This window comes from Numenius arquata, chromosome 10 (genome assembly GCF_964106895.1).
Source record: "Numenius arquata chromosome 10, bNumArq3.hap1.1, whole genome shotgun sequence".
NCBI lineage: Eukaryota > Metazoa > Chordata > Aves > Charadriiformes > Scolopacidae > Numenius > Numenius arquata.
In genome coordinates this window covers 54,730,975-54,751,085 of record NC_133585.1, presented here as the reverse complement: position 1 = coordinate 54,751,085, position 20,111 = coordinate 54,730,975, and the positions used below count along the sequence as shown (strand labels likewise).

Genomic DNA, 20,111 nt, shown 5'->3' with positions numbered 1-20,111 from the left:
AGATGCTGGGAGCTCTAAGCTGTGGAGCATCGAATGGGCCTCTGGTCAGCAGACAGCACGCTGCACAGACCCTGCCTGTAGAAAGGGTTAACCCATGTTGGTCATTGGAGATACTATAGGAATTTCTTAAAAGAAAATAAACTCTATTCATCAATTTCTACTGTTAAACAGGAAGGATATTCACAGGAAGACTTTTAGATAGAGGCAAGACCATTCAGGTGGGTGACGCTTAGCCACCTACACTAAAAGCCTGTTGCCAGTAAATATCCAGGCAGGGTTTCAGGTGGCTTAAATCTAGGTGTGTAAAATTCCTGTTATAGTCAATAATGATCTAATCAATTCAGTCAATAAACTCCAGCAAATAATTCATTTTACCCTAAATACCCAGTCTCTAGTAGACTGAGCTACTCTGTCAGAGACTTTGAAAGATCTTGTGTGACCCCTATGAGAGGTCAATGGTAATGGCAGTTTATACACCTACCGGTCCAGCACTTCAAGTGCCCCAGTCTCAAAGTGAATCTTACTCTGGTGGTGGATTTTGGAACTAGAGCCTGTCTTCAAGCTGGTTCAGAGTTGTGAGCATCCCATGTTGCTAAAAAACTGCTTTTGGAAAAGGAAAATCACCAGTCTGTCACCTTGCACTTCCTCGGGTCCCGCAGAACCTCTCTGTGCAAAATCTCCCCAAAGTCACAAGTCGCTAAGGGCAAGTGGGACTCGCCGATTTGGTCCGATCTCATTTGTGAATGTAGCACTCCGTGAGGGATATTCCGTCTCCCAAAATGAATTCTCTACAATCCCGGTGCTGTAACTACTGACGGAAAACATCAACGGCACTGCCAAAGTGACAGCTCCTCCACTTAAAATAGCTTATTAAAAGCTATTGATTTTAGCCACAGCAGAGACTGCATGCATTTAATAAAATAACTGCATGAACTAAGTGTAACGAATGAAACTTTTCAAGTATTTTCTTCTTCTGGCACCTTTCAGTAAGCACTTCTCAGCAAGAACGGAGAAAAATAATCATTAGCCTGAGTCCTACATGAAATCCTTTGCTAGATGTAATTCCACAGTTAACACAAGGTAGAAAAGCATACAATTCCTGCCAGGCAGCAGGCGAAGAGTATTTTGGGATCACTAGTGGGAAAAAAACATTCTCAGTGAGAAATCAAAAGGAAATAATACTTGCTGACTCCCACCAGAGGTCAGTCACATCATAGGAATGAAATGAAAGTCACCAAAATTCTAAGTACTCATCGATTCTACATATGATGGAAAATGAAACTCCGCTTTTAACCCAATTTAAAATTCTATTTCTACTTATTTTGTTGTATTATTCATAGTTGGCATAAATGTGTCCTGCTTTAATAACATGAGTGCAGGAATAAATATAGAGCTCTGGTAAGAAAAAGAAACAACAAGGTGAATAAACTTCAGTTTAGCTTTCTGTGGCTGAGAAAGAGCAAGAAATAGTTCTGTAAAGACCTAAGGTGCTGGTAACTATAACTAATGCTCAGATAAGCCTGTGTCTGAGGGACACGGATGGCAATAAACTATCATTTCACCGTGACACTCACATTTCTTGAGCTGAAAATCACAGAGAAGTTAGGAGAAGCAGGATTTATTCTTAGTAATGCAGTAGAGTTAGACACCTTGCATAAAGGAGCTATTATGTGTGCCTACATTAATCAAGACTCCTAGTAGTTAGTAGAAATTGTGTTGTCTAACTAAAATAAAACACAACACAACAGATTACAGTGCTAAATATAATCTCAGAACCCAGAGAAAATTATAACTCTATTCACTTAATGTGAATAGTCCTATTTAAATAAAGGGTCTCTATCTTAACATGTGAAAGAATATCAAAATAGTTTCCTGCTATACATATTTTACTTTTTTTTTTCTCTACTCAGCACTTATTAGACCACACCTGTAATACTGCACCCGGTTTTGGGCCCTCAACATAAGACAGACATCCACAAAATGGAGTAAGTTCAGCAGAGGACCACCAAGATAAAGCCATAAGCAACCCGGTCTGACCCCATAGCGCACCCTGAAGAGGAGGTTTGGCTAGATGGTCTCAAAAGGCACCTCCTAACCCGAATCATCCTCTTGAACTATCTTATGATCCTATGAATCTGTCTTACAATCCACAAACCATTTCTTTTCCAGGCAGCTCCAGTCACCCTATCTCAAAAGAATGAAGTAGAACTACAAAAGTTAAAGTCAACAAGGATGGTCATTTGAATGTATAGGTTAGGTCTCATCTAAGGTCTTTTTTCCCTTATATCCTTTGCACCTACTTCTGCTGGAAGCTTTTGTTGGAGACGGAATATGGTGCTTGTGGGACTTTTTCTACGACCAAGTCCCTAATTCATGATTGTCAAAAGATAACGTAAAGAGGGAAAGGCTTTATCAGCTTTGTTCCTTTCTGCACCTTTGCTGGGCAGCCTCTTCCAAGGCTTGACAACCCTTTCCGTGAAGAAATTTTTCCCAGTATCCATCCTAAACCTCCCCTAGAGCAACTTGAGGCCGTTTCCTCTTGTCCCATCACCTGTTCCTTGGGAGAAGAGACCGACCCCCCTGGCTACACCCTCCTTTCAGGGAGTTGGAGAGAGCGAGGAGGTCTCCCCTCAGCCTCCTTTTCTCCAGGCTGAACACCCCCAGCTCCCTCAGCCGCTCCTCACAAGACTTGTGCTCCAGACCCCTCACCAGCTCCGTTGCCCTTCTCTGGACACACTCCAGCACCTCAATGTCTTTCCTGTCCCGAGGGGCCCTAAACTGAACACAGTATTCGAGGCAGGGCCTCACCAGTGCCCAGTACAGGGGTACCATCACTACCTTAATCTTACCATTAAGATGCTTAAGCTTCTTTAAAATGCTTAAGCTTAACCACAGCGTGGTCGAGGGGTGTGAGGCCGGCACCCCTCAGAGATCCTGGGAGCGCGTCAAATCCTCCCTTCCCTCCCGATCTCCGATCCCCTCAGTGTCTCGGGGACGGAACACCTCTCCTCTCCGTGCTGCCGCCCCGCTCCCAAGCGTGCAGCCCGGGCTGGGGGTTCGTCCCTCGGCTCCCCCCGCCTCAGGCCGCCGCCTCCCCCCGGACGGCCCGGCGGCTCCGTTGCTAAGCAACGCGGTCCCCGCTTCCGCCCGCCGCCGGCGGTGCCCTCCAATGAGCGGCCGGCGGGGGCGGGCTCCCTGGGTTGCCCGGGAGACGGGGCTGCGCGGCGGCGGTGCGGGCGGGCAGGTGAGGGCCGGCAGGTGAGGGCCGGGGCCACCACCGTTACCGGGGAGCGGGCCCTGAGCGTGACACCGGGCCCGGGGTGTCCGGTAACGGCCTTTCTCGCCCACTGTTGGGGGGGGTTGAGGCTGGTGCGGGCCCGGTTGTCCCGCGGGCGGCGGTGCTGTGGGGCCCTGCGGCCTGGGGACGAGGCGGCCCTGGGGAGCCGGCGGGGCTGAAGTGACCAGGAGCGGGCTGACGGTATTGATGGGGGGTTTGGGGTTGGTTTGGGGACTTTTCGGCTTTTTGGGAGGGAGGGACCGTGAGAGGGAGGGAGAGCTCTGGGCTTGTTTGTACTACAAGTGCTTTTCCCAGGTGGGATAAGTGCGGGAGGGGCGGCAAAAACAGGCTTGGAAAATGACAAAAATCCTTCAAATAATAAAGCAAAGCACAGGCTAAGCAAGCAAAGCTTGTGAGAACAAATTTAAATTCTTCGCTAGGCCCCGCAAGTGAAGAAATAAGTATTTAAAGTTTTTTCCGTTAAATAAATTCTTCTTGTGTCTTAAGAGATGTTGCTTTACATAGAAAGGGTCATGCGTCAGTTTGAGAAACTCTTTTGGAGGCTTGAAAATGGCAGGTGTGAACTCAAACTCTGAGTGAGATCTTTAATTACTTGGAATGCTGTAGTAAAGGACATAATCCTGGATTTTAAAATCAATAAATCCTGTACTGTTCTTAATAACTGGTTTAAGCACTGCATGATGTAGAAGATAAGTACTTGGAAATCTCCTTTTCAACCCCAAAACTTGTTGTTTCAAGAATATCTCTCTGATGGCCGTGCACTCAGTCTTTCACAAGTGTCATGGGTTATGGAGTCTGTTGTGCCTCTTCTAACTAATTCTGGAGTTTAAATCTCTTCTCTGTGGGGAGTGTAGAGCTTTCTGGGTTTATGCCTTATTTAAAAACTTTGTGATGACATTATACAGTTTCCTGCTATTCATAAGAGCATTTAGGGGGAAGAATTGTGATAATAAAGACATACAGTAAACAATCAAATGTTCTTCAAACTTCAGCAAAGTGTTATTTTGCTGAAATTATTCATGGTAAGGCATATTTCCCGTTGCTTTAAATAAAGTACAAGACGCTAACCTTTGCAATTCCTAGTTTATTGTAGTCCTAAAATAGGGGAAATTCACTTAGGTTGTGCCATTTGCAAATAAATTCTTTCCTGATTAAAGGCACAACTGTGTAGGTTACTGATATGTTTTAAGGTTTCTGTTAGAGAAAAAATGCCTTGCACAAATCAGTCAAGTTAAATTTGTGTTACCATTATTTGTTTTGCATATCAGAACTGATCCAAAGCTTCCATTAAGACCGTAGTCATCTTCGGCTAATTGTTGTAACCCATATGGAGACATGGTGATCTAAAGAACTTGCAAAGATAATATGGAGTATGTATGGAGTAATGCAGATAATGTAAAAATTCTAAAATATCTTGGGAGCATTGTTTTACTTACACAAAAATTAGTAACTCATTGATTATTCTCTCTGAAAAGATGTATACTGTTTTCTTCCATCTCTCTGTTTCAACAGAAGTGTCCTTCTGTGCCTTCTGTTAAACCAAATCATGGACTCATTGTGTAGCTCTGGCAATTTAAAGGACCCATAACGCAATGGTAAACTTGTAATTTGGGCATCTGCTGTGAGGAGAATTTCCATGTTGCAAGAACAACATAAGAAGGTCCTCACTGAGTTCGACTAATGGTCCTTTTAACTCAGTGGGCCAGTATTTTATTTTGAGCAGCGGTAATGGGAGATGGTAGTTTAGGGAACGCAATATTTCCTCTTCCTGCAGTCTGTGAGTTGGTGTTGATGTGGACGGTAAGAGTTACTTCAGCAAATCTGGTGAAGATACCACGTGACTCACGTATTTTGTTATATGAGGCAAAAGATACACAGCATAAGAAGAGAAGTAAATATTGCTAAAACATTTGAATTATACCAACTGGCTACGAGAACTGAGAATTCACCTGCAGGGTATAGGCAAGTCAGTGACATAGTGTCCTTCAGGCTAGCGGTTGTTTTTGGCAGGAGCTGAGTTCTACTCTGGGGACTGGAGAAGGATGGAAGATTTGTGCGGTATTTTCTTTCTCCTTTAACTCCTATAATAAGTACCCCTTGGCTGAATCCATTGGGGATGTTTATTCCTTATCCTGTTCCAGCACAGGTGGGAGAATTTGGTTTTGCTGCGATGTGTGGGATTCACTAGATTAGCAGTAAAGGCTTGTACAGTTTTGCTGACTGTTTTTCATGTTGTTAACGATATCATATGCTATCTCTCAAGGCACTCTCAAGTGTGGGAACTTGTCTCTTCCAGTTCTTTCTGTCCTTTGGTGGTGGTTTCATTTATGGTGGTGACCTTGACTGCACCATCATCTCTTCTAAGGCTCCTCCTTAGATTTTTCACGTGGGCTACTTTGCTCAGTTTTATGCAGGAAGCTGTGTGTAAGCACACAAGTTGATAATTAGAAAGTTCAAAAATCTTCATCAGAGTTGAATCTTTCTATTCAGTGTCCAGTGTCTAATTTCCTATTCAATGGTGGGGGATCCCCAACATCTCTGAAGCAGTTGTTGGCGTGGAAAAGTATTAATATCATAGTATAAAGTATTAAGCCATAGTGATGGTGGTGCTGTACAGATAAACATACTTATTTATATTTTTTTCTTAAGAGATCTTATTTTCTTAAAATGGAAAAAAAGACTATAAAGTTTCATTGAACTGATTTTTCGAGATCCAATTATGGAACACCCTTAGGAAGATATGTGATCGAGTCCAATCCAGTGCTATTGTTGGCAGCTAGAGCCTAATCTCCTCCATAAACTGATAAAGCTCAGTCTTAAAAGCAGCTGCATTTTTGTCCTCATGCTCTTGGGGGAAGGTTGTTCTAAAGTCTCCTCCCGGTGCCGATCTGATGATGATGATGGTGTTGCACGGCTGTTACTAACAGCTTATTTTAATCACTGCGAGGTGGCCTCTTTGTCAGCTTGTCCTGATAAATCCACAGAGCTCCTTGGGAAAGAGCAAATGAGGGGAAAAGGACAACCATTTAAAGCCCTGCTTATATTTGTCCCATTAATAGCTTGGGAGGGGTAGAGGAAATCTAATTCTTAACTGAGCTCATATGACAGCATCACTGAGACAAAGGTTTGCTGTGTCATTATCATATGATTATTTTTTTTAATTGAACAGCTTTACTTTAAACATTATATTTTAGGATTTGTTTTAGGATATTGAGGTTCTTTACATGCTTCATGTTCTCAATGTCAAGGTTCTTAATGTGCTAATTAATAAATAAAACCTGAGGCTTCTTGACTGGCAACCTTACTATAGGTATTGATATTGAATTTGCATAATCATAGAATCATAGAATGGTTACAAATTATTTGTAATTGTTGTAATTTAAGGAATTTTTAAAATATTTTGTTCTTGGGGTTTTTGTTGTGGGTTTTGTTATGAAGACATTAATTCCTATAATGAGTTTTGTCAAAAGAGAAAGTGCAAAGTTGTGGCGTGTTAATCTGTATTATATAGCAATTATATATTGCTATTATATATTGCTATATAATACAGATTGCTATATATAGCAATCTGTATTATATAGCAATTATAAATATATATATTATATAGCATTATTATCTGTAGATAATTTTTAGAGCTACGATGGGACATAGTATGAAATAACGTGTATGTGGATTGACAGAGAATGAATTTTGTCATAGAATTGGGTACAGTGAATCTGGAGACAAGCTTACTAAAATACCAGTTTCTGACGTTTAAATATAGTCAATTTATTGAAAATTATTCTTGATTTTGAAACATACTTAATGCGACTGACTTATGGCAAGGATACATCAAACCTGATTTTTTAAAGAAATTTTATAGGCAAATATCATTATTTCTCTGTATAAGATTTGAGCAGAAACATAAATAATAGATGGAAATGTATTTAGAAAAAAATAAGTGCATGGTGGATTTGGCACAGTATATCAGCTACAGATCATTAAATAATAGTGAATCCGGTGGCAAAAGTGGAATATCAAGATACAGAGATTTCTTACCTCTCTTCTGTTCTTGAAGAGCTTTCTTCGTAACTGAAATGCGTTGCTGCCTTCAGGTATTGCCAGATAACACGGGAGATAGTATCAGTTGGTTCATTCCAATGCCATAGAAATCATTTCTTTCAGACGTAATCTTTTATCCTTTGTTTTTATGGTAAACTATATATGTATGTTATATTTAGGTATATGTTTTAGTGTGTAGAGATTGAGGGCACTATACTCTTCAGCGTATCCTTTCAGGGTCTTTTAAGGTCATGTCTTTGTAGAGAGCATGGTAGTAGCTTACTCTCGTAATACAACGATATCTGCACTGGAGAAATAAGATCAACTTTCATGTAAATACAAATAGAAGATAAACATTGATAGGTTGGTGGGGTTTTTTGTTTATTTTGGTTTTTTTTTTTTTTAATTCTTCACCTCTGTAGCACTGAACTTTAACCATACATTATAATGTTCTTATACTAAAGCATCACAACTTACAACATCACTTCCATTTTATCTTTTTGACTGTTTTAGGTTTTTTGTATTTATGCCTACTCAATCCAACTTTGGGCCTAAATATTCAGCTGTTTTATTTGTGGTGCTGGAGGTAGTGACCTCCACTGTCACTTCTCACGTCCTTCCTTGTTATCTTATAAAACAGAATCATTAAAAGCAGTTGGCAAAACCCAATTACTATCTTATCTTACTCCTGATGGATCTTATTTTGGAGGAAATTTCATAGTGTTTGGGCTTTCTGCCCTGCCTGATGTCCACGCTTTACCCTCTTGCCTCCCCGTGCCAGGAGTTTAACTCTCTGTGTTCAGGGCAAGCTCTGCTATGGTGCAGCTGCATAATCTTGGGTCAGACTGTGTGAAAACAGTGAAGTCGGGAAAAAGAGCCATGAGAAACCTTGTCTGGGGCCTCTGTCCATGCACCTTCCATCCTCTGGCTCTAGACTTCTCTTGGAGCTCAGGCCCTTGACTTGGCCTTTGCCTGAACTATGCCATAGCCACACTGTTCCTGGCCTTAGTGCCTTCCTGCTCCTGGCCTTGCCTTGCTGAATTCCAGTCTTGATCTCGAATTTGGGTCATTTGTAGCCCCAAGACTACCAACCTCAGTGTGACAGTGGGACTTGGCCGGGGCTGTGGACAGCATGTACAATGCACTTGAATACGGGCTAATAGGGTTGTGGATGCAGGAGATGCTAAGCATTGGGAGATGACCCAGAACAGCATTGTATCTCAAATGCTATTTTTGTGTGCTTTTGGTTGGCTTATTCTGTGTATCTCACTTGCCTTTTAAAACACACGTGGAAATGTGAAAAAGCTGAAGTTGCTGAGCCCAGCAAGATATCCTGGGCTTCTCTAAAGTATATTCTTAAAATTGTATGTATTTCTCTAGAAGTTGTGTTACAGCATTGATGGCTATTTTAATTTCCACCTCAATTGATGAGAAGTTAACCCACCACCCTCTCGGTGAAGAATCTTCTCATGTCCAACCTGAACTTCCCCTGACGCAGCCTCATTCCATTTCTTCATGTGAGCTCAAGAATTAAACAATGGTTTCTGCATGAAATGAATAGGATCTGGTTTATCTTTTTATTCCTTCTGGAATATTGCAAATACTTTTATTGGACAGTCTGTTGTAAGGCTGTATACTCTTTAAAGCTGTCCCTTTTGGTCTGATCTATTAAAAAACCTTATTAACATTTCATGCTTGAACAAAAATTCATTTTTTTGACTTTGACATCATTTTGTTGTCCTTAAAAGTGAGAACAAAGAAGATTTAACTAGATGTACCAACTGGACTTTAGGTTAAGTGCATACTAAGTTATTTATAAAATGTTTAATAAGATTAATGCTAATTACAAAAAGTGAAGGAATGGAATACCTTGAGATTTTTCATTTTTTTATTGTAATATTTAGTGTATGGAGTTTCATTCATCCTCCACCGGAGTGTTGCTCGAGATTCTGAATGATGCTACGTGCCCTTGTAAAGCAAAGAGCAGTGTGAAAGAGAAGGGTAAATGCACTAGTATTAATTTACTTGAAACCATGATTTTGAGGTGTAACAAGCAGTAATAACAGGGATATGATTAGTTCAACAAATTGTAAATTTTTTGTTCATAGGAGTGGAACATCAGTAAGATTTTGATCGTTTAGTCATAGACCGTGGACAAGGTCAGGCATTTCCTCAGCCTTATGAATAGAGGTGTCTGAATTAATCTTATATTTCCCATATAGTTAATGAGGCCATGCAATTATGTGCTTTTTCCGTTGTTTGTGTTTGAGCCGAAGTCTCAAAGGGCAAGAAATGTGGAAAAAATTCAGCAGTACAGTGGGAAGTTCCTCAGTATGTTCTTGGGGTGGGAGTCTTGATTTAAATTTTCATTATTTTGTGTGTGTGGTTTGTTGGCTTTTTTTTTTTTTTCCCCTTGGGTACCGTAATTCCCGAGTCAGAGGTTGGAAAGCAAAAGTATCACTGCTTTTCTTTCTTTCCCTGCTGTGTATAGAGTGGGACTGGTAATGACACTGAACTGCTCTTTGGAAATGGTACATCATGTTGACCAGTAACTCCAGTTAATATCTGGTACTTCCAGCTCTTCTTTTCCTACTTTGTGTTGTTTATTTCTTGGTTGAACAATTAATTGACTTCACAGTCCAGCTTTTGCATTTAATATATTATGAATTTTGGGAAACGGCTCTTTAACCCGGTACAGAGAGGCAGAGGATGTCTGGCTTCTAGATTTCTTAAGAAATTGGGGTTTTTTTAGGTCTCTGTGATCTCTGTTGAGGATTTGACAGTTGCTGCTACTGCGCAGCTGGGAAGGTTTGTATGATAATGTCTCCTAAACAGCACCGTTGAATTGTGGCGTGAGCAATACAGCTTTTATTCCTCTTTTTACCTGTTTCCATTGGTAGAATGCGCTGGGAAATCTGAGGTGAAACTTGGCAGCATCCCAGAACAGGAGAACTTGCTGCAGAAGGAATAAATACACTCAGATCCATGAAACACTCCCAAGGGAGAGAAAAGAAGCAGACGCATTCCGATGAATTAGTGAAAATTAGGCTTTTTACATTTCCCAACCAGTAGCTGAGCCTTTCAGGCTCTGCTGGCTGCAAACAACGGAGATGCAAATCCTCTTCTCTTTCTTTTTCCCCTTTTTTAAAAAAAATGTTAAATAAAAGATGTTGGGCACTTGCGATAATCATGGCCCCTCCTACTGTGCCAGTGGAAACCACTCCCTGCGCAACCAAAACATCACTGATTCTGAAGGGATTTTACATTTCAGTCCAAGCTTTTGTGCACTGAACCATGTTTCTTACAGATAGGATATTGATAAAAAAAAGGAAAATAATTTTTTAGGAGACCAATAAGAATGACTTAAAGAGCACCTTATTTTCAGAGCTCAGAAGCAGTGTAAAATCAAGCCTGAAGCACTAATCTGCTTGAATTTAAAATACTGAAATATATTATTTAGTAATTGTTTTAGTGGTGACTTCTGTTTTCCAGTTCAGAATCCAACACATTTAAATTGCTGGTAAAAGTGTTTCTGATTCTCTATTTATGAATGTCAAGCTTATTAACGTAGAATCAGATCAGAGAGTTCAGCTGCTTGTAGTTTTGAGTCAATTTTAACACAGGACTCATTGTACTTACATGTGCCCAGGTTCTCTGCTTTTTATTTCAACTGTGCCTTCTGTCATGGCTTGGATGACTTATATTTCCCACTGGTTTGATGAAGACGATTGGTATGAAGGACAACAACGAGTAAGAATTGTTTAAATTAATATTTTCTCTTTTTACTTCCTTTATATTTCTCTTCTTTAAGCTGCTGTTTGTTTATTACTAGTACCAAAAGTAATATTCCCATAGTGATACTAAGAAGCGATTTTTTAGTAGCTTTAATGAGGTCTTGAATAAACACATCTAAAATTAGGTTTTTTGCCAGCTGGATAAAAGATATTGAAAGTTTAGTGGCCACCTATTTGCATTTTTGAGGTTGCATAATTTGATGAGTAGTAATTCTTTAATATGCAATGAGATAGAAATGAAGCATTTAAATTTATTGTGTTAGGAGGAATTAATCTATTGTGCATGGAGCAAACTAAAATAATTATAAGCAGTAATTGAGTAAAACAAAAATATTTGGGAGATGTTAAATTCACCCAGGGTCATTTCCAAGTTGTACCTTGGATATCTATATATTTTTGTTAACGTTTTTCCAAGGAGGAGGAGTTGTTACTATAGCAACCGTTGCAGGATTTCTTGGCTTTTTCTAACGTTTATTAACCGCATGCCTTGGGCAAGCCTGATCTGCCGCTGCTTTCATAGATTGGTGGTGGGAAGGGAATATAAGTCACGTTTCTTTCACTGTATCAAGCTTTTCCATGTAACCATCTATTTCTGTAGTTTCTATTTCTCACGTTGATAGTATATTCTCAGCTGTCGAATCAGAATGTGGAAGATGCCACTGAAACAGTTTTAATTGTGTTATTGTCTATTACTTGGTAATGCCAGTCATATGCTCATAAGTATTAAAAAAGAGCAGATTTTAGTATTTTTTCGCCATTCTCATTTTACATGTCACTCGAGATAAGAATGTTTCAGATGAGGAGTTATCTTTTAATAAAGATATTAATATATTAATCCTCAGGGATTCGACTGTGAGACTTGTCAAAAGGTAAGTTTATCTGAAATCAGAAGTGTCCTCTTGGCGGTTGGCCAGCAGAAAAGCCATCTTCTTCTGGTGGTTCTGGTAGCTCTGGGATGGAAGATGAGACCAAAATTCTTACAGAGGCTCTTAGATGCTTTGTACTGAGATCAGACGTGGTTGTATGTAATTCTTTGTGTCTGAAAACTGGATTTCTGGTACCACATGACTAACCAGCGCTCTCTAGATGATGGTTTTGTTAGCACTGACAGATACGATGTCTCGGGTTGATTAGGTACCCAGTTCAACATTGCTGGTGATGTATTGGTAGAAATACCAGCATCAGAATATCAGATGCTCTGTTCAAACCATGCTCTGTTTCAAACCCTGGTGTTGCTCTTTAGATTATCTTGTTGAGGTTGCACAACAAAGGGTATTCTAGTTAAACAGTACAAGTAGCGTAGTCAAGAGAGTCAAAACCACTCCTTTGTAAGACTTACCCCAAGTTATGACTTCTTAATATTAAATTGTTGGCCTTAGGTATCTATCTTGGGTTAATATATTTGGTTTTTAATTTCAAGTAAGTGTTTGTTGCTGTAAAATTCAGTCTCAGGCTGTGATTTCCAATCCAAACTTTTTCCAAACTTCAGTGAGAGGTCCACAGCTTCTTCCCTTGTGAAGGCAGAGATACTGTGGTTACATCAATTCCAGTAACTATTTGGCACTGAGTTTATTGGTGTGGTTTAAAATGCTGTGAACGCTAGTAGAACACTTGTTCATTTAGAATTATCTTTTAAATAATAGTGTTCTTTTCCTAGTCAGCGTTTGAATAACTGAACAGTTGCTGGATTATCATAAATTAGGAGATGTCATCTGCAAATGCTGGTTGCAAGAGTCCAGCCAAGGCTTCTGGTGTTCTTGAAGGACCTTGCTGAAATTCCAAGCCTTGTCCAAGGCGCTCTCTTCTTGCTTCTGGTTAATCTGATTATTCAGGAGGCACAGACGGTCTGTTTGCCATGAATTGTATGCAAAAGTAGAAAAAACTTGTCTAAGCTTTGCAGAAAAGCATAGAAACTCTCTATCTGTTCAACGGTAAACTGGCAACCAACCTGACGCTTCAACAAGCAGTAGACTGCCCAGGTTAGACCCTCCTGGGAAGTATAGAGGGCTTAACTTTTGTTTGTACGTGCATAAACCTACATAATTATTCTACGTTGTGACTGTTGTGATTAAAGTAGTTAGTCTTGGCTCATCTTTTGCCCAGAAGGAGTTGCTTGAGGTCGTGTGTGCACGGTCTCAGTAAGACTGTTCATAGACCTACATTAGCAACGGCGGTTTGATTGTCCACATCAAGAACTGAAAATTGTTTAGCATTTTTTTGGATTCCATGCAAAGTAGGAAGAATTTTTGTTTAAAGGCAGTAGCTCAACTGATGTTGGGATATCTGGTTCTTAAGGAATTAAAACAAATATGACACTGCCATCTATTTCTTTGTTTCTAACCTTTTTTTTCCCTATGGATCTATTAAAATCCATCACAGCTGATCTTTGACAATATGCATACTGTCAAATTTTTCATAGTGTAAGATTTATTCTCCTCTTCTGATGTGCTTGCTTTTACTTTTGAGATTCCCCAGATTCATAAAGTAATAGATATAAATATATTTAAATGTAACGGATAAATAGCACAGAGTAGATTTTAGAAAATGTATTAACTTCTCAAATGCTTCTTCCAGAAACGTTGAAAGTTTTGGAAATTTCATTGCTCTGTTTAGTTTTAGTAAATTTGATTTGTCTGTTGGCTTTTAAGTTGAGTATCTACCAGAACATTTCCAATTATCTTTTATGTCATGGGTCTGGACGTAATAATTGGAATTTAATCTTAACATGGCTATAAGGTGCTTGGTGGTTTCCAGCCCCGTTGGGAGAGGCCTAGGACTACTGATGTTTATGTTCTTACGTGAGACTCGGTGCTGTTGAGGCAGGCACAGTCAGGAAGAAGTTTTTCTTTCTTGGTAGGTTTGGAGACCTTCATGTTTTTAAAAAGACAAATTAGTTGTCCATTATCTGGTGCTTCAAACTGGGTAATGAATTTGAATCTCTCTGGCTCACATTTTATCTCCAATGGATTTTCCCACAAAAACGGGTAAATACGGCCCGTGTCTTTAAGGAGACATCACTTTTGTATCACTAAAGAAAATCTTTAATTATTACATTATCACTGATATAGTGACAAAAATACTGGTACATGGGGACGATAGTTTGGATGAGAAATAGCAGTTTTATATGTCGAACATACAGGAGTGACAGAATGATAGAAGCAGAATTGTCTAGGTTGGGAGGGACCTTTCAGATCATCAAAGGAAGCTTTCCATGCAAGAAGATATACAAACTTAATTGGAAAATAGTGACAATAGAATGAACGCAGAATCACAGAATGATATGGGGTTGGAAGGGACATCTGGAGATCATCCAGTCCAATCCCCTGCCAAAGCAGGTCCGCCCAGAGCAGGTTGCACAGGAACGTGTCCAGGTGGGTTTGAATGTCTCCAAACCAGAAGCAGAGGACACGAACACTTCTGTAGCTGTTCCGAAACGAGGAGTTTTTATGTTTAGAAGCATGTTGATTAGCGTAAGGATAGAGTATATTCATTTTTGCGTGCATGCCATATTGAATATGGACTCATTTGGACGGGTCATACACCATATGGACCACAATCGCTAACAATATGAGCAGATTTTATTGGTTGTGCTTGATGGAGATAAATTTATTATAACATGCAAGCGCATCCCTTGATAATTAAAGGATGGATTTAAAAGCTGTTCTTATTTTGTATCATTGTCATGCAATCGGGAAACGGAACAAGTGATGAACTACGCTGCATGGCTGAAGCAGGAAAAAAAAAAAGGAGTTGGGTTAAAATGAAAATTAAAATGGTGCCTGTTAAAGAGCCGCAGTTGCCAGGCTACTGAGAGTGCCGGCTGGTGTGTGGTGCGACACAATGCTCCCTCTCTCCCGCATCCTTTCCGAACTGCTTTATTCTGGCAACATCAAGGTTTAGTTCCTTCAGCTGTCAAGTAAAGTGGTTTCCTTCTACAACCAGAGCAAGATTTTGCAGTTTGGGGAGCAGCGAGGTATTGGAATGAACATGGAAATTCTTAAGTGGTTTACAAAACATGATACCTATGCTAAGGTAGGGATTATTAGGCATTTATCTTTAAGTTATTGATATATAGCCATGTCTATGTATCTAGTCCATTCAGTTGTTATTTTTAAATAATATTAACTCTGTGGTATACAGAATTTCAGTTTAATGTGGGTTTTTTTCTATATTTAGCAACAAGGAAGGACTTAGCATGTTGCTGCTCATGACAATTGCAAATAAAGGGTTTTGTTGTCCTCCCTCTTCCCTTCATCTCCTTGGAAACTGTGGGCATCCTTTGATAGCTTTCCCAGGCATTTTTTACATGCACAGGTTTTGTCAATGTATATTTAAAGAGTCCAATATAATTACTTGTACATCCCTTATTTTGAAATAAAATGCTTTTTTTAACAAAGTATGAAAAATCTCCATTGTAAAAAATATAACTGAATAAATATATACATGCACTATGCTGCATTTCTAATTTTCTGCAATTTACTCTGGTGAATGCTGCTTTCTCCCTTCTACTATAAGCCTGTTCAACAGAAATCTATAATGTCTGAGAAGATCTGCAGGAGCCTGCTTTGATGCATGATTAAAGAGAATAAATAAGAATAAAAGAGAAGAACAGTCAGTATGCCACACAGTTGTCATTTCTTCTAGATACCATTGTACTGAATTACAAAGCAAATGCTGCTTCTTAATGACAATATTTTTTTAAAACTGTATATAACTCTTTACAAGGAAATATTAACAAGTTTTAAACAGCAAATACTAGTAAATAATGCGAAAATTCCTTGCTGTAATACAGCTCAATATTTTACATATGTAATTTTTTTTACATATACATATATGAAGAATCAAAGTTTAATAATGCTTCTTAAGCATGAATTAACTCAGTGAAATACTGAGCATTTTTAATCTGAGTGTTGATCTTATGAGACATTTTCGTTTGAATATCAGACTTGAAGAAAAATAGTACATTATTAAAAATGGTTGTTTTAAATTAAACTTGTGAATTTGGCTTCTGCTGGTGAATTTCTTCAACAAACATTACCATATTCAACAAAGTTACCCTTTGTCTTTAATGTTAATTTAGAACAAAGACAAACATCGTCTTCTATTTTAAATATAGTACTTAATATGACATATCCAGTAATTCTTACAGACATCCATTCAGAACTAGGCTGAAATAATTTTATAGCCACGTGATGACAGTGATTTTTTGGTCATCATTAATCAGGCCTGAATTCTAATCGTGACGTAGGAATTTGGAAACCATGAAAATGCACTAAACTATGCAGGTGTCCTGATGACATGAAAAAAATACAGAAAATCCTCTTTCTTGTGAATTAGCTTCATGGAGAACATGGGAATAGTAGCGCTAGTAGTGGAACTGTCTCCAAACCCAAAGTCTGGTTTGTGTGATCATGGTAATTGTGAAACCAGCGTAGAGGACGTTCTCCTTTTTGTTCTAGATTTCAGCACTTGGCTTGGAATCCTCCTTGTTCTAAGACACCTAGAATAACATTTTCCTATAAACTAGGTTTCATGTAGTCAGGAATAACTTCTCTCTCCTATCAAGGCAAAAAGGAAGATCTACTGAATATATTAACAGGAATTTTTTAAAAACAGAAATTGCTGCAGAATCCTACAAATCAAATCTGTTGTTACTCTGAAACACTTGTGGAATTCTGTCTTAGCATCTGTAAAACATCTTAATGTTACAATCCATCTTACCAGTAATCAAACCGCAAATTAAACAAGATTTAAGATAATATTTTTTTACAGATTAAACTTCATCAAATCAGGAACCTCTTAGCTCCCATATGAGACGGTTAAAAAGAGGATCTGTACAAAATGAGACAAATCTTTTATTATTGTGAAATAAATATTTGTGCACTCTGTGTCTAAAAAAATGTTCACTTTTAATCATTCTCATATATGATAAACCTACAAACTAAACCTACGATAATCCCATATTGTACATCTAATTCTTTTCTACTTCTCAATGGCTTTTTTAATGGTCCTTATTTGTTTGCTGACGTACCTATTGTTTTAACTGTAATTCTCCCTGGAATGAAGAGCGGAAATGAAGAGTTCTGGTTCCAGGGATTATTCTACATTTTAGTCAATTGTAATATAATCAACAAGATGACTTTAATTTCAGAAAAAGTGGTAGTTAGTGGGGCCAGTTATTTTTTCATTGTGACTGGGAAAAGTCTGTGGTGCAGTTCGGAATGCCCCAAGTCCAAATATTTCTGAATATATGTGATCGATACTTTAATTGCACAGAAGGGACCTCTGGAATTTGCAATTTCACTAAATGGCAAAATCAGAAATTTGGAGTCTATTTTTTGTCACTTTGTGGTGATGAAGATGAGTCTTTAAATAATAAGATAAATTTCTTTCTGTAGGACTCAAGTAATTTATAACGTGAGTTGGATTGTCAATGAACTGCAAGGGGATGCAATTTATGGAACTGTTCTCTCTAGAATCTCTAATGCTGCAGAAGTCAGAAAAATTAAAACTGGTGGCAGAGACGGAAAGGATGTCCAACAGCCAAAGCACTATCCGCAGCAGAGCTGTAGTTTGTAACTTGTTTTTCTCTACATTTTTGTTCTGTTGTTGTACCGTCTCCTTTACCAATATTTTCAGAGGCCAAACACGGGTGTTTCATTTTCTTTAGGTATTTAGAACTTAGAATCTTTAAGCACTATAACTACAGCCAATAGTATCTCTGAGATGATTAGTCGCAAACCTTCAATCTGGTTCTGATCTTCTGCTGAAGAAGCACCCAAAATAAGTCTCTCTCAATTTTTTTTTTCTTTCACACTTTCCAAAGTGAGAGACTTATAATCTCATGGAGTTTTCTTATATTTATTCATTACTATTTATCTGCCAAGTAAATACCCCAAGCAGATAAGAAGCCCTGCTGAAGTCATACAGCTGAAGAAGGTGAAGGAGGTCATCTAAATATCCTCTGTGTGGGTAGTACCTTCAGTCATGCTCACAGAGCCTTGTTTGGATTTGATTTTGCTTCTCTGCAGAAGTGGCGAATCCTTCTTGCAGCTCTGTGGAACCTTGTTCTTCTGTTTGGATCACCCCGCTGTTGCAGGCTGTAGTCTACCTGGTCATAACTGTCAACCGCAGTTGCAGTGTTTGGTCACTGGAGCCTTCTCTAGTGGTGGTAAAGCCGTGGTGGTTTCTGCAGGTTGATGGAGCAAGCATGACAGCAGTTGACAGTTGGCTTGAACCTCGGACTTCTGTATCATGTGAAGACTGGTTTTTAAGTGAATCCCAGAATAGAAGGGGTTGGAAGGGACTTCTGGAGATCTTCTAGTCCAACACCCGGCCAGAGCAGGGTTGCCCAGAGCAGGTTAGACAGGAACCTATCCAGGCAGGTTTTGAATATCTCCAGAGAAGGAGACTCAACACCCTCTCTGGGCAGCCTGTTCCAGGGCTCTGCCACCCTTAAAGGAAAGAAGCTTTTCCACATGTTCAGACAGAACTTCCCGTATTCCAGTTTGTGCCTGTTGCCCCTTGTCCTGTCACCGGGCACCACTGAGAAGAGTCTGGCCCCATCCTCTTGCCACTTACCCTTTAGATATTGATGCATTGATGAGATTCCCTCTCAGTCTGCTCTTCTCCAGGCTGAACAGCCCCAGGTCCCTCAGCCTTTCCTCAGCAGAGACATGCTCCAGTCTCTCATCATCTTCATAGCCTCCGCTGGACTCTTTCCAGTCAGAGATTCTGTAAAAGCTGATGGCCTTCCCTACTTGTCTACTCTAAATAAATGCCACAAGGCTCATTTTGAACATTTTTTTTTTTGAATCACAGAACGGTTGAGGTTGGAAGAGATCTCTGGAGGTCATCTTGTGCATCCCACCCAGCAGTTAAGTTTCAACTATACCTTTGCAAACGTGCGTGTTCTTGGTCATAGCAGAGTATGTCAGTGGCTCTAGAGAAATGGCCAGGCTCGTGTGCTCTAGCTAACAGTTTGACATAATCGGTAAGGTGTAATTGTTCTGTGCAAGTGGTTTGAAGTCCTTTTTAGGCACGTTGCTTAACTTAAACCAAAACTTTTAGCGTTATGGTCTATGTTTTCCATCTGTCTCTGGGGGGCGCTGAAGGGCAGGAGAGCAGGGAGGGCATCACACTGGGATAGGGAAAACATTGAACCAGATTCCAGTATGAAGTGATGAACAGCAGCTTCAACTAGTACAAATCAACAACTATCCCTGTTTTTGTGTGCTGTCCCCCCTTGTTTTTTTCCTCCCAAGCAGATTCCTGTGGATGGTGTTAAAATCCCCTTCTTTTTAGCACTGAAGCCTCTGAAAATCTGTTTGGCCTTATTTCAGCTACGTTCATTTGTACCTCACAAACACAAGATGTTACTGCTAAAATATAAAAGCTAGCTATATTTTTAAGGGACATATGTATACATTATTTATGGGAACAAAAATGCATTATTCTATTCTTTAACATCCTGTCATCTTGTGGAAACTTAATGAATTTCTCTTTTAAAGGCAAAAATGTCACAGGTGAAACAAGTGGGACTTTTAGCTGCTGGATGTCAGCCGTGGAACAAGGACGTGTGTGCTGCCAGCGGGGACAGATTTGCCTACTGTGCTACCCTTGCTATTTATATTTATCAGGTAAAATTAGCTTTATTTAACAGACTGACTACATTTTTACGCTGTTGTCTGTCTCACTTTGAACCCCTTCGGTCAACATATGGTTGCTGCTGAGATGATGTCTGTGTAAATCTCAGTCTTCCATTCAAGATACCACTTCCGTATTATTTTTTCTCCTTGTTACATACGGCTAGTGCAAAAGATTGATGTAAACTTTATATTTCATAGAATCATAGAATGGTTAGAGTTGGAAGGGACCCTAAAGATCATCGCGTTCCAACCCCCCTGCCCTGGGCAGGGACACCCCCCACCAGACCAGGTTGCTCAGAGCCCCATCCAGCCTGGCCTTGAACCCCTCCA

At 39.5% G+C, this 20,111-nt stretch overlaps 1 protein-coding gene across 3 annotated transcripts in view; it reads left to right on the top strand.

Moving 5' to 3' along the window:
- Positions 1–11,023: 11,023 nt before the first annotated feature.
- The window catches only part of WDR17 (WD repeat domain 17), a 39,723-nt gene continuing 30,635 nt past the window's right edge, over positions 11,024–20,111 (top strand). For 2 of the 3 annotated variants that reach the window (XM_074154491.1, XM_074154489.1), the window contains exon 1: positions 19,650–19,772. In XM_074154491.1, coding sequence (XP_074010592.1) covers positions 19,650–19,772 — 123 coding nt within the window. Of the gene's footprint in view, positions 11,090–19,643; positions 19,773–20,111 lie in introns of those variants that run through there. The other variant, XM_074154488.1, reaches the window with a different exon arrangement.